This window comes from Leucopleurus acutus (assembly GCF_964270905.1).
Source record: "Leucopleurus acutus genome assembly, chromosome: 3".
In the NCBI taxonomy this organism is placed as follows: Eukaryota; Metazoa; Chordata; class Mammalia; order Artiodactyla; family Delphinidae; genus Leucopleurus; species Leucopleurus acutus.
Window position 1 is genome coordinate 366,810 of NC_139145.1, and position 13,652 is coordinate 380,461.

Consider the following 13,652-nt stretch of genomic DNA (forward strand, 5'->3'; position numbering starts at 1 on the left):
CGCGCGTCCCTCTCGACCCCGCTCCGTGCAGCCTTGCTGAGCCTGCCAGTGCGTCTGCAGGAGGAGAGGCCTCTGTCCTGGCCCCTCTGCCACACCCTTCTAGCCTTTTCCTCCAGGACCCCGCCCTCGCAGAGAGGGCTCTGCCGGCTCTGCCCAGGCTCCTCCTCCAGCTGCCTCCCCCTGCCCCTGACAAGCGGCTCCTGGACTCACAGCTCAGCCCTCCAGGGGCCGCTGCCCCTCCTCATACACGTGTCACCTCCAATGTCGTCACCTCCAAGAGGCCACCTGGCCCCTCATCTAAAGCGGTGCCTCCTGATCGACATCACCCCATTTTTTAATTGAGATGATTCACATACCACACAATTCAACCATGAAAGCGTAAACAGTTCTGGTACATTCACAGAGTTGAGCACTCAGCATGACAATCAGTTTTAGAACATTTCATCACCCTAGAAAGCAACCCCATCGCCATGAGCAGTCCCCCCCTCCCCCTCCCCAGCCCCGACAACCACGAGCCCACTGTCTGTCCCTGTGCATCTACCAGTTCTGGACGTTTCCCATCAATGGAATCACACACCGTGGGTCCTTCTGTGCCTGGCTTCTCTCACTGAGCATCGTGTTCTCAGGGTCCATCCACGTGGCAGCAAGGTCAGGGCTTCACCCCTTTTCCTGGCTGAGTGACGTTCCCGTGTGTGGAGGGACCACATGTTCCTTATTCATTCACCCATTGATGGGCATTTGGGCTGTTCCACTTTTTGGCTGTTGTGCTGCTGTGAACATTGCAGTGGAAGTTCCTGTATGGACGTGAGTTTTCAGTTCTCTGTGGCACACACCTAGGACTGGCATTGCTGGGTCAGGTGGTCACTCCGTTTAACCTTTTGAGGAGCGGCTGCACCGTTTCACCTCCTCACCAGCCCTGCCCAGGGTTCCACTTCCTCATCCTGTTATTTTCTGCCCTTCTGATGAGGACCATCGTGGTGGGTGCGAAGTGGTGTCTCACTGTGGTTTCTGCCTACCTTCCCCTGAGCAACTTCTCATGTGCTAATGTTATCTGCATGTCTTCTCTGGAGAAATGTGTTTTCAGATCCTTTGTCCATTTTTTAATTGGGTTATTTGTCCTTTTTAAGAGTTAAGGGACTTCCCTGGTATGCCAGTGGTTAAGACTCTACGCTCCCAATGCAGGGGGGGCCGGGTTCCATCCCTGGTCAGGGAACTAGATCCCTCATGCCACAACTAAGAGCACACATGCGACAATGAAGAGCCAGCAAGCCGCAATAAAAAAAAAAAGATCCTGCACGCCGCACCGAAGACCTCACGCGCAGCAACGAAGATCCCCATGCTGGAGCCAAATAAATATTTTTTTTTTTAACTTGAGTTATAAAAAAAGTTGAGTTGTAAGTGTTCTTTATACATTCTAGATACAAGTCCCTTATCAGATACATGATTTACCAGTATTTTCTCCCATTCCTTGGGTTGTCTTATCACTTTCTTCTCTGAAGCACAGAAGTTTTTAATTTTTGATGAATTCCAATGTATCTGATTTTTTGTTGCTGTTGCCTGTGCTTTTGGTGACATGTGTAAGATACCATTGCCTAATCCAAGGTCACAAAGACTGCATACCCTGGTTTTGTTTGAAAGTATTTTGTCATTTTTAGAAGTATTTGTTGTAAAACACGGGGACCTCAGCGTAGGTGTTCCAGCCAAATACAGGACGGCCAGTTACATTTGAATCAGGTAAATGGTGATACTTTCCTTGCAAAACTGTGTTCAAACACTGCACGGGACACTTACACTAAGAAATTATTCATTCTCTGCCTGAAACTCAAACTTAACTGCTGTCCAGCTATTTTTATTTGCTAAATCTGGCAGCCTCACCCCAGGGGACACATCCCACCTGTTCATGGGGATCCCCATCGCCTCCCTCGATTCTTTTTTTTTTCTCCCTCGATTCTTTTTAAATTTTTTGCACTATGGCAAACTACACATAAGTTGAGAAATTTACACTTTGAGCGTAAAGTTAAGGTCTTAAGTCAAACTAGGAAGGACAGCTGGCCCCCGCCCGGTCTCGCAGGCCCCGCCCCGTTTCCTAGCAACGTAGCCTCGCCCCTGGCCGCAGCGCGCGGCCCACCCGGGTTCTCACGTGGCGCCGCCCATTCAGCTTCCGTAGCGCGAGTCAGCCGGGTCCGCGCGTGCGTACATGCGTCCGCGCGCGTGCGCAGGTGGTGGCCGACTCACCGTGCGCCCCCCCCTCCCCGCGACGCCGCCTGCGTGCGCGCGCCCGGCGGCTGTCCGGTTCTTATAGCGCCGCGGGCGGCGGTTGCGTGGGGACGGCGGGACGGCGGGACGGCGGGACGGTGGGACATGGCGGCTGTGCGGCTCATGCTGGGGCTTGTGCTGCTGAGCGCTCAGGGCGGCTTCGGGGCAGGTGAGGACCTTGGGGTGGGGGCGCGAAGCCTGCTGGTGGTCTGGCCTGGCTGGGGGCGGCCCGCCCTCTGCTCCAGGGGAGACCCCAGCCCGGGCGAGAGGGAGGAGAGCCCGGCCGGTGGAGGGAGGCCCAGCCCGGGGGGGGGTGGGGAGGGAGACTCCGAGCTGAAGCCGACCTAAGCGAGGCAGCTTAGGAGGGACTTTCCTGCTCGGAATGCTTGGGCGGGGGCCGCAGGGGAGCCCCCGGGCGCCCAGGCCCTGGCTGTCATCCGGGAGGTGGGCTCTTGTCCTCACGGGGGCGCGGGCACCCAGGCACGTGACGGCCCCTGAGCCGGGTCGGCTTTCCGGCCGGAGGGATTGTCCTTCTTCCCGGGATTTAGGTCCCGTGTCTCGCTCTGGCTCTGCACTTGTCCCTGGAGTCGCCCGAACACTTAAACCCTTGTGGGGAGGCATACACTCTTCTTCCTTCGTTTTTGTCTGATTTCGGGGCCCAGAAGAAGGTGGAGGCTGGTCCGCCTTCCTGTTTTTACAGGGGTGGAAAGAGGCCCCGGCCGGGAGGGGAGGTGTTCTAAGGTCACCGTGAGCCCCCCCGGCTCAGAGCAGGAACTGTGGGGGGACTGTTTTTACAGACTCTCAAACGGAGCTCCTCACGGGAGGGGCAGCCTGTTGGGTGGGCAGACGTGGTTTAGAGAATGCTCACAGCAAAATGGGTTAAGGCGTGCTTTTCTGGGAGAAAGCAGGGCAGCCTCTCTTTTGCCTGAAAGAGAGATTTTTTTTTCCTGTATGGAGCACGACTTCCCGTTTGGTTCTCGGTTAACGATTTATAGTGACCAGCGTGTAGAGAACAAAGTGCAGACCTTGGGGGCAGGAGCAGGTGGGCTCTGAGAGGGGTGGCAGCTGCCCTAGGGCGTGGGAGGGGCTGCCCCTTAGAGAAGCTTCCCCGGCTTACTGCTGACCTACTTTTAGATCTCAGTTCGCCTCTTTCTTTTGCCTCATAATCAAAACGGCCATTTATTGACCGCCCTCTGGACAGGGCCCCTGGCAGGCGAGGTGAGTGCCCGGCAGCGTGAGCCCTTTAGACGCAGCCCTCGCCAGCCAGCGGGGAAGGATGGCCCCCGGTGTTCTGCTGGGGGCACAGCTCCGATCCATCACCCTTGTCTGTGGGGTTGCTCTTACACACTCACACCACGTGGGTGTGTGCCGTGGGCGGTCCTGGTTTATTTACGCTGAGTCTGAATCCCCCTGGGGCTATATCTGTGCCTTGTCCTCCCTTTTTCACTTTCCACCTTTCCCAGGGACTCTGGGAAAGACCTGAAAGTCTGGGTCTCGTGTCCTTTTTCTGCCTGGGGTGAGTGAGTTCACCTTTCCTGGCCAGGTCAGCTCTCCAGAAACCTGCCTCGGGCAACTCTGCTGGGGCAGGTGTCTTCGTGGGGGGGGCCCCATCGCCTGAGGCCCCAGGATGTCCCTCCTCCTGGGAGAACCCTGCTCTCCAGGCCATGCAGGGCCCTGTGGTCCTGGCGGGGCTGGCGGGCAGACATGGGCTTGCTAGCTGGTTCCCTCTCTGAGCCTTGGGTGAGGGGCCGGAGCCCCCCGCCCACAGGATTAGAGCGGTGAGCAGCCCAGGGCTGGCCTCCCAGAGGCGGTCTCTCCTGGCCACCGCCTCGTCCCGAGAGCTCCCCCCAGGATGTGTACCCGAGGCCTGCCTGGCCCTGCGCCCTGCCCAGCCCGGCTGCCGAGTGGGCACAGAGGAGGGGTGGCTGTTTTTAGATGAAGGTGACTTTACTTGAGAACATGGGTTGCAGTCACGTGGTCGGGAAGGAGGGTCAGGCACTCTCGGGTTCCCAGGGCTCTGGGAGGGCCTGCCTGTGCACGGCCGGGGCCCCTGTGAGTTCTTGGGGTGCTGCCCCGGGCCTCCTGGGCACTGGGCGTGGCTGGGGGTTCTGGAGGGTGGGCTTTTCACCCTCTTTCCATCACTGCCCCCTGAGGAGCATTTTGAGGCATTCTTTCTAATGGCCCTGTCCCAGTGACCTGTCAGTGTCACAGATGTTACGTCCTCTGTGGCAGCAGTCTCTGTGGTGGCCCTGGGGGCCACAACCCGGCACCCCACTTGGAGTGACCTGGCCTGTTGAGGATGGGTGACCGGCATGTGGCAGGTCACTGGGGCAGATGGGCTGGCTCCCTTGCTGCGTGTGTCCCTCTGGCCAGGACAGGGGTGTTGGCCTGTGGGGCCTCAGGCAGGGAGGGCTCTCCTGGGCGAGGCTGGCCAGCCCGTTGGCCTCTGCAGACACCTGGGATGGGTGGAGTTGGGGCCCACCTCTGCCCCTCTCTGAGAGCTGAGGCACCCCGCCCTGGTGCCACCTGGAGGAGTCCTGCGGGCACTCGTCTCTCCTCCAGGAGGCAGGGTGGGGCCTGGGTAAGACCTGCCTGAGCACCCCTGTCCGAGGCTCTAGGGTGCAGAGGCAGGCCCTGTCTGGGCAAAGCGCCGCCTCTGGCCTTACTTTCTGCCCTGACTCACCTCCCAGCTCTGTACGGAGCTGCTGGTTCTGCAGTCTTGGGAAATCTTGACGGAGAAATGCGGGTTTCTGGAGGCCTTTGGTGAAAGTGACGCAGAGGTCCATCCTCACGCCCCTGTCTGCCTGTAACCGCCTGGCCTGAGGCCTGAGTGGCCAGTGGGCGGACGTGAAGGTCCGTCTGTCCCCGGGGCCTCGTGGCCAGCCTTGTGTGCTCTCCTACACGGCCGGTACGTACACATGTGCCGCGTATGCCTCTACACCTATGTGTCCATGCACACGTGCGGGCACTGCCGCGGCTGTGCCCCCAGGAGCGGGGAGCACCTGGAGCTGCAGAGGGGCCTCCTTTGCTTCAGTCCCTGCTGGCCCGGACTTCTGAGACGTCCTGTCCCCTTTTAAAGGAAGAGCCAGCAGGTGGCCAGAGGCGGGGTGGTGAGGACTGGCGGCTCAGGAAGAGGCCCCGCCGGGCCCTGCACGTGTTCTGTGCACGGGCTGGCCTTGGATCCTGCCTCTTCCACCCGAAGGAGGCTGGCGTCCTCCGGACCCGAATGCCGCCGGGGCGCAGGGGCCTGCGTGTGGCCAGCCCACCCAGGACCTAACACACAGGCCCAGGCGGGATCTCAGACGCCCAAGGAGATGTGCGCTCTGCCCGCAGTCGTTCCAGAAAGCAGCCCAGCTGTGAAGTCTGTCCTGGGATTTGAGCTTTACTTTTCTTAGCGGCTGAGGAGTCCGTGAGGACGGGGGAGCCCGGTTTGGATCACTGGGCGTCAGCCGGAGGGCTCCTGCCGCCAGGTCCAGCCGGGGGTCGTGACCTGCGGTCGTTCTGCTCGGCTTCACGTGCTTAGTCTGTGCTCACGCAGTTGTGCCGTCGGAAGTCACCGTGTGACCCCAGTGAGGGAGCGGGGGTCCGGGGTGGCGGCCTGCCCGGTGGGCGCTGGGGCCCCGCGGCCTGGCTGCGTCCCTACTGGCTGAACCGTTCCAGCGCAGTCCTGATTCTGCTTTCGCCTGATTTTATGCCAGAGGCCTCTGGGCCTGCACCCTCTGTGCCCAAGTCCTGTGGGCGTGGCCTTCTCCAAGGGTTGCCTCGGGTGCGTGGGTGTGGGTGACGGTTCTGGAGAAACAGGCGCTTCCTGGTAGACACCACTGTGTCTTGGACGCGACTTTATAAAGTCCCCACTGTCCCCAAGGACAGCTGCCCCGGGATCCCGGGTGGTTTGACAGGAGTATCCCCAGGACACCTGCTCCCAGCCCTGGGATAGGGCTCTGGTGTGGACGTTCACTGAAGGTCAGCACCTGGAGGTGCGGCCTGACCCCCAGCAAAGGGGTCCTCATTCTGGTCTGCCGTCCCGGCCCCCTCCCTGAACGCCCAGAGGTCTGGGGTCTCCTGCCCCTGGTCCCTGGAGAGGAGCCCTCCCCAGCTCGAGCCCAGTCTCCCATCTCCAGAACTGTCAGCGTGCTTCTCACTGTCTGCTTCTAACCGGCTTCACGTTTCGGTTCCTCAAGAGAAGGTCGTAATGAATGGGGAGCCTTGCCTGGTTGGAAATTGAGAGGAAGGGCTGCTGGGAGTCGCCCCAGCGTCCCAGGCAGGAGGACAGCCTGTCATTTGTATGGAGGTTTGGGGCACATGCGGCCTTCTGAGAAGCAGGCACCTCCAGGACGGGGCCGCTGCAGCCCCCTGGCCCCCGTGGCCTGAGCACACCTGTCCCACCCACCCCGGTGGCCTTCCCTTGGTTGTGGGAGAGAGGGGGAACATGCAAGACTACCCAGAGCGGGGGTGGTGACCTGGGCGGTGATGGACTTCAACTTTCCGAAAAGGCCTTTCGGGGCTGCGGGGCTGGACCCAGCAGTCGCTGCCCTGGTCCTTGTTCTGGGGCCGGGGTGGGCGCTGCTGCTGTTCCCACGCCCAAGGCCCAGCCAGTTAGGACAATTCCTGGCAGAATCCTGCCCCAGACCCCGAGGGGAGGGCCTTCCAGGAGCCCCATGCGGTTCTGCACTCTGGGTACCAGCCCTGGCTTCTCTCCCTCTGGGGAGCTGGGGTTGGGAGAAGTGGCAGGCTCCTTGGGTTCTCCCCTGACACTGTTCTCTTCTCTCCTCTGGCTGCCCAGGGAGCACGATCTGGACTTCCGTCGATGATGATGGCTCCAGAACCCGCCTCACATGCGCCTTGAATCACAGCGCCACCGAGATCGTGGGCCACCGCTGGGTGAAGGGGGGCAAGGTGCTGAAGGAGGACGCGCTGCCCGGCCTGAGGACGGAGTACGAGTGAGTGAGGCTGCCCCAGCAGCAAAAGGCGGGGCCTGCCTGGTCTCCAAGGGCCTCTGGTCAGCGAGTACGGAGGTTGTAGTCGGTGGGCTGGTTCTGGACAGAAGTTGGGAACTGGCTCAGACGGGGGTTTGGAGACAGCTGAGGCCCGGGATGCAGGGAGGGTCCAGTGGCTGCCAGACATGACCACCTCCAAGACCCGTCCCTCCTTCCGGCGCGTTGGGGACCCCGGTCCCTGGCTCGCTGGGTTCTGAGCACCGCCGGGGCCACTGCGGAGCCTTGTCTGGGGGGAGGAGCGGCTCTGGAAGCCCAGGGCTCCTGGATGTGGCTGTGGGGTAAGCTGCCTGCCGCCCCTGCACCTCCTGGTCCCTCCTCCCCGGGGAGGCACCCCCCCCGTTCCCGCCCCCGCCCGGCAGGGTTTGGACAGAAGCTTCTCGGCTCACACCCCGCTCACGGCCTCTGCCTGCAGCGTGGACTCGGACGACCGCTCGGGCCAGTACTCCTGCATCTTCCTTCCAGAACATGCGGGCCGCACCGACCTGCAAGTGAAGGGTGGGCTCCTGGGGGCCCCGGGCCTGAGGGGCTGGGGTGGAGGCGGGCAGGGCAGCTCCATCTCCGGCCCCGCTGCCCCAGGGTCAGGCTCCAGCCCGCCCTCCTCCCGGCAGGGCCCCCCAGCGTCAAGGCGGTGAAGAAGTCGGAGCACGCCACCGAGGGGGAGACTGTGGTGCTGGCCTGCAAGTCAGACTCCTTCCCGCCCGTCGCAAACTGGCAGTGGTCCAAGATGACCGACTCTGGGGACCAGGCCATCACTAACAGTTCCCAGCACAAGTTCTTCGTGGTCTCCTCGGAGACCAGGACGGAGCTGCATATCCCAGACCTGGACCTGAGCTCAGACCCCGGCAAGTACGTGTGCAACGGCACCAGCTCAGAGGGCTCTGGCCAGGCGGTCATCACGCTGCGCGTGCGCAACCGCTTCGCCGCCCTCTGGCCCTTCCTGGGCATCGTGGCCGAGGTGCTCGTGCTGGTCACCATCATCTTCATCTACGAGAAGCGGCGGAAGCCGGACGAGGTCCTAGACGGTGAGCCGGCCCCACACGCCCTCTGCTCCCCTCCCGGCGGGGGGACCCCTGGGGCCGGGGCCGCTGTCCGGGAGTGTGGGCCTGAGGGTTAGCCCCCTTGGCCACCGTGTCCCGGGGCCTCCCTGGGGCACCCGCCCCTTTCCCTGGCTGGGGGTGTGTGTCAGCCCTTACGGCCTCACCTGCCCCTCTTTTCTCACTGGGCTGCCAGCAGGCGTCCTCTGCGGTCAGTGCTCCTCCATGGGCTTGGTCTCCGCCTGTGGAGACTGCTTTGGGCCCAGGGCTGTGGCACCAAGTAAACCCCTGGCCTTGTGTGATGGGGCCACTGGGGTGCGGGGCTGGGGGCCAGGCAGGGCCCCCAGGTGCCTCTCACACTGAGACCCTAGACAGCTCACGTGAGGGTGCGTGTCCTGGGGCGGGCTAGCCCCCACATTGCAGTCGGGGAGGCTGAGGGCGGCGCCCCGTGGGATGGGGCCACCCCATGCATGGCCTGGTGTGCAGACCGCCGCTGACAGCCCGTCCTCCTCTCTTGCATGTGGCTGTGCCCCTGCACAGATGAGGACGCCGGCTCTGCTCCACTGTAAGTCCCTGCCTTGCTGGGGGTGGGCGGGTCACTGGGCAGAGCTGGGAGGCGTGAGGGGCAGCTGTCTGGTCCTCCTGTCACCAGGAAGAGCAGCGGGCACCACGTGAACGACAAAGACAAGAACGTTCGCCAGAGGAACTCCAGCTGAGAGGTGAGGGGGGGAGGGCGGGCCGGCCGAGGGCGCGGGGCTCCTGCTCCTGAGGCTGGTCCAAGCGCCCCGCCCCTCTCCCCCCCACCCCCAGGACGAGTCTGTAGGCGCCCATCCCAGCGTTTGCACAACCCCATGGAAACCCACCTGACAAAAGCAAACCGTGTTGTGCATTCAAATCACACGTTTTCTCACCTTTTTAAAGAAAAACGAAACTAGGGTTTTCTGTGTGTAGAATTCTGTCCCTTAGGGCTTTGCTTTTCTTTTTTAACCATCTCGTGAGCCCCCCAGGGGAGTCGTGAGGTTTGTGTGAGGCCCCTGCCACCCCCACCATCCGTCCCCTCGCGTCCCCTGGGCTGTTGGTCTCCTGGTCTGGGTGTGGAGGCCAGACGGCCCTTGTTCTGAGGCTCCCGCCCCAGGTCCACCTCCTGAGACTGCTCGGCTGTGTGGGGCCGGAGCCAAGTCCCTGCCCTTTGCAGAAGGTCCAGGTGGAGCCGCGGTGCCAAGCATCCTGCCGTGAGAAGCCAGTGCTGTCGGGTCACTGCAGGTCTGAGCACGTGGCCGCCCTGGGAAGAGGGTGTCAGCTGCTCTTCTCAGAGCAGGAGCCGCTGTGATGGGCCTCTCTCCCCACCCCACCTTCCTACTCCCCAATAAAGTCTGACCCCTCATACTCTCCCGGCTCCTGTCTGCGCCGAGCCTGGGTCTCACCAAGAAAGCTCGTGGGGGGTTCAGCCGGTGAGGCGTAACGAGGTTAGGGTGCACGGGGGCTGGGTGACGGGTAAAGCCGGTAGTGGTGTACGGACCACTGCAACAGAAGTGGTCCGGCTCTCCAGTTCTTCTAAGCCTGCTTCTGCCCTTCAAAGGGTATCTGGACAAAACCAGGGCATCCTTTCCGCGGACCCCCAGGTCGGGATGGGCGGCCATCAGCCACCGCCGCCAGGCACTCGGCTGTCCTGGTCAGAACGCTCCCAGGGCCTTTGGGGGCCTGAGGGGCAGGTGAGCAGCTGGGGCCTCGCTCTGGAGCTGGGAGTCTGTCCCGAGGCACATCTGGGCTGGGGGCGCGGCTGCCCCTCTTGGGACCCTAGCTGGGGGTGGGAGGCAGCCCAGAGAACCCCAGGAGCAGCTGTGCACCAGCCCCCGCGGGGAGAAGGGGGTTGCCTGCTTACCCAGCCTGCATCCCAGTAGCTGGGCCGAATGGGGGAGCGTAGGTGGGGTTGAAGCGGGGTGGGGGTGGGGGTGGGGGTGGAACAGGAAGTCCTAGGAGGTGAGGCGGAGCCCTGGGACTCGGTAAGTACCACCTAGGCCTCCCACTGGGCACACCTGGGGAAACAGTGCCAGATGGGAAAGGGCTTGTCCAGGGTGACCCTTTTCCCACACCCAGGGGCTGTGGTCACCCCATGTCCCCCCCTGGAGCCCTGCAAGACCTGCAGGTCTGGGTGAGGGTCTCAAGCCACCTGCTGTTCGGGGGAGGCAGGGGTCTCAGAGTGTTGGGCCAGCTCTTCCTAACTCTCCAGAGAAGCCAGAAATCTGGGCTCGCGTGTGAAGTCTGCGTTTTTCAACGTTGGCAAAAACAAATCCCAACGTACCAAAGCCTCAAGAATTGACAGATTTCAGACTTGGCCCACTGGCCACCGGCTCGAGGCCCAGTGGGTTCTGAGGGGGGACGGAGAGGGCCTCTTCCCTGCAAGTCCCACAGCCCCGGGACAGGGGCTGGGGGCTGGGGAGGGGCGGGGGTGGGGTGGACCAGGCTGCCCCCTGTCCACTGACCAGGTGTGTCCCAGGAGTCACCCGCAGGTCTGGTTTCCCTGAGCGTCCACGGGGAGAGTAGGGGTTCCTTTAGGGGGACCTTGCACCGCACAACCTGGAGGAGGTGCCTCCCAGTTCACAGGAACTGAGGCCGCTGGGCCCCGAAGCCCTGGGGCTGGGGCTAGGGGCTGCGGCTGGCCAGCCATTCCCTCCAGCCACCACCAGAGGGCACCACGTGCACACCCCTGAGGGCACTGGGGCCCAGGAAGTCAGGGGAGCCCCTGTCTACAGAGGTCTTGGGATACGCTGCCTGTCCTTCGTGCCCCCCAGCTGGACACGCTGGGCCCTCGGTCCTGGGCACCCATCTAAACTTCTCTGGTCCAAAGGATGTACATCCCTGCTTGTTTACTGGGCCATGTGGTTGTCACTGACAGTGTACATGGGTCCGGGGGTTCTGCCAGCACAGAAGAAGGTGACAACGAGGCTGGTTCCTCTCCGGGGACGCTGCTGAGGCTGGGGCCTGATGTTGGAGGGCACGTGAGGGTGTCCCCTGCTCGGGGTCTGTGTGTGTCCCCACCCGCACCCCAGCTGGGGCTCCGCCCACCTTCCTGCTGCACCCCTGGCGCCCACACACTTGGGGCTCGGGAACGACTGCTGGTTTCTTTGTCTAGACAGAAAGTGCGGGATTGTCCGCAGGCAGCGCCTTGGGGGACAGGAGGGGGTGGCATGTGGTGTGGAGAGGGGACCAGGCCCCCAGCGAGGGACGCTGCCCACATGTGCTTTTAGGAGAAGCCCGACCAGCAAACAGGGCCGCTGGGCAGACGGCTCTGCATGTCTCCCTCCCCGAGCATTTGATGAGCACTGGCAAGTCTTCGGCCCCCTGTGCCCCTGGGGGCTGTTCTTGGATGCAGCCGCTGGAGCTGCCTCAGTTTCCCCAGGGGCGGGACAGGAAGTCACCGGATCCAGTGATATCATCTTTGGCAAACGCCTGGAGGCTCAGGACCCGGGGTCTGTCTCGGGGTCCCAGTCGCTGAGGCAGAGGGGCAGGGCTGGGCGTGCCTGCCTTCTGGGGCACAGGCTGCCCACCCCTTCCCTGGGCCCACCGCCCTCCAGACTGGGAGCCCTTCGAGGACGGGGATGGGGCCTGTGCTGGAGGCATCGGGGGGGGGGGGCGCCTCCCAAGCCCCAGCCTCGTTCCTCCCCCACTCTGGGGCCCTGACGAAGAGCATCTCTGTTGTACACCGGGGGCACCCCAAGGTCCCATGGTGGCTGGCAGCGAGAGACGAATTTAGGGGTCTCGCCTGGCAGCAGGGGGCAGAGGTGAGGAGGAATGGGCCAGAGGTGTGGGGGTCCCAGAGGGAGTGAGGTCCACAGGGAAAGGAAGTCCCAGGTCCGCCGAGGACCCCACCCTCATCGCACAGATGCCAGGGAACTCAGGCCTGGGTGAGGGGCTCCCTACGTAAGGTCACTCTCCAGTCGGGGCTGGACACCGGGGCGCTGCCTGGTACAACGGCGCTCATGCGGGCAGCCCAGACTGGGAGATGTCATCCCCCTTCAGAAGTCAGCGGCGCATGTGGGCACTCGGGCCGCCACACAAGGCTGAGGGGACAGTCAGCATTGCTCGAGTCTGGCGGTGGTGCTTAAGCTCTGAGAACCCTCCCTGGCCCGGGGCCTGCCAAGACTCTGGCCTGGCTTTGTCTCCCTGGTCTCTTAACTATTTTGCCGTCAGAGGGCCTCCAAACTGTGGGCTCCAGGGCTTTGGACCTGGACCCGCCCCAGCTGAGCAGGAAACACGGGCCATGTGTTGAGGTGCTGAGAGGCTGGGGAGGGGAGCTGCGGGCGGGACAGCAGGGCAAAGGCCTCGGGCCCAGGCCAGCTGGGCCTGCTGGAAGCCCCTGTGCCCAGAGCCCAACGCTGGGGGGGAAGAGGTGGGGCAAACTGGGTGGGGAGGGACTGGGGCTTCCTTCCACGGGAGGTGGGAGTCCAGCAGCTTTGGGTAACAGACCACTCACTGTGAACTGACTTGGGGTTTTATTCCTGTTTGCCCAGGCTTGTCCCCAGCCCACCCCACCCCCACCACCTCTGGGTCTTCATCTCCTACACCCCCCACCCGCCAGGTCCTCAGTATCCCTTCTCCTCACACCAACCAGGCACCGTTCTGCCTGAGGACCTTTGCACAGGCCACGACACCTGCCGGCCGCTCTGGGCTCCATCCTCCCCTCAGGTCCTGGCTCTGACACCACCCACTCTGCGAGGCTCAGACATCCCCCCAACACCTCATCCCCTGTCCTGGCTCAGGTTGAGCTCACCCCCTTCTAACGGACACTACAACGTCTGCTAAACATCACACGTGCTGTGTTGACTGTCACCCCACCAGGGTGGGGGCGGCCTGAGAGGTTCACTTCTGAATCCCAGCCCCCATCAGGTGCCTCATAAGTATTTAGTGAATGAATGAATGAATGCTAAGAATGCTCTGGCCCAGGGCAAGTGGTGAGACGGGGTGGGAGGGACAGAGGCTGGTGGCCGCCTGGCCCAGGGTGGAGCCCGTGTGTTGGGGAGGAGTCTTCAGGAGAGGGGCTGGGACCCTCTCCTCCTCTGTGACTTGAAGGTCCAGGCCAGGTCCCTGGGGGAGGGATGCCATTCTGCCTCTCCAGGCCTGGTGGGTCCTTGGGCTGGGCTGCGGGTGCACCTCCCTGCTCTCAGCCGAGAGCCCTGGGGCTCTGGCGGCCTGCCTGGACTGACATCTTCCCAGGGCAAGCATGAAAGATCCCCCTTCAGCTGGAACACACAGCTGCCTGGGCGGGCCACAGCCTGGCACTGCCGACTCTGCTGCTTGCCCAGCCTCTCTCTCTCTCTCTCTCTCTCTCTCTCTCTCTCTCTCTCGCAGACTCAGGGCAGACGGC

The 13,652-nt window shown here is 62.7% G+C and overlaps 1 protein-coding gene across 1 annotated transcript; it reads left to right on the top strand.

Annotated features, from left to right (window-relative positions):
• Positions 1–2,297: 2,297 nt before the first annotated feature.
• Positions 2,298–9,673, top strand: BSG (basigin (Ok blood group)). The gene is made up of 7 exons (XM_082836922.1): positions 2,298–2,425; positions 7,040–7,196; positions 7,666–7,748; positions 7,862–8,275; positions 8,828–8,852; positions 8,940–9,006; positions 9,483–9,673. Exons 1-6 carry the CDS (start codon positions 2,362–2,364, stop codon positions 9,001–9,003), a joined length of 807 nt encoding a protein of 268 aa, XP_082693048.1. The 5' UTR covers positions 2,298–2,361; the 3' UTR covers positions 9,004–9,006; positions 9,483–9,673.
• Positions 9,674–13,652: the final 3,979 nt, after the last annotated feature.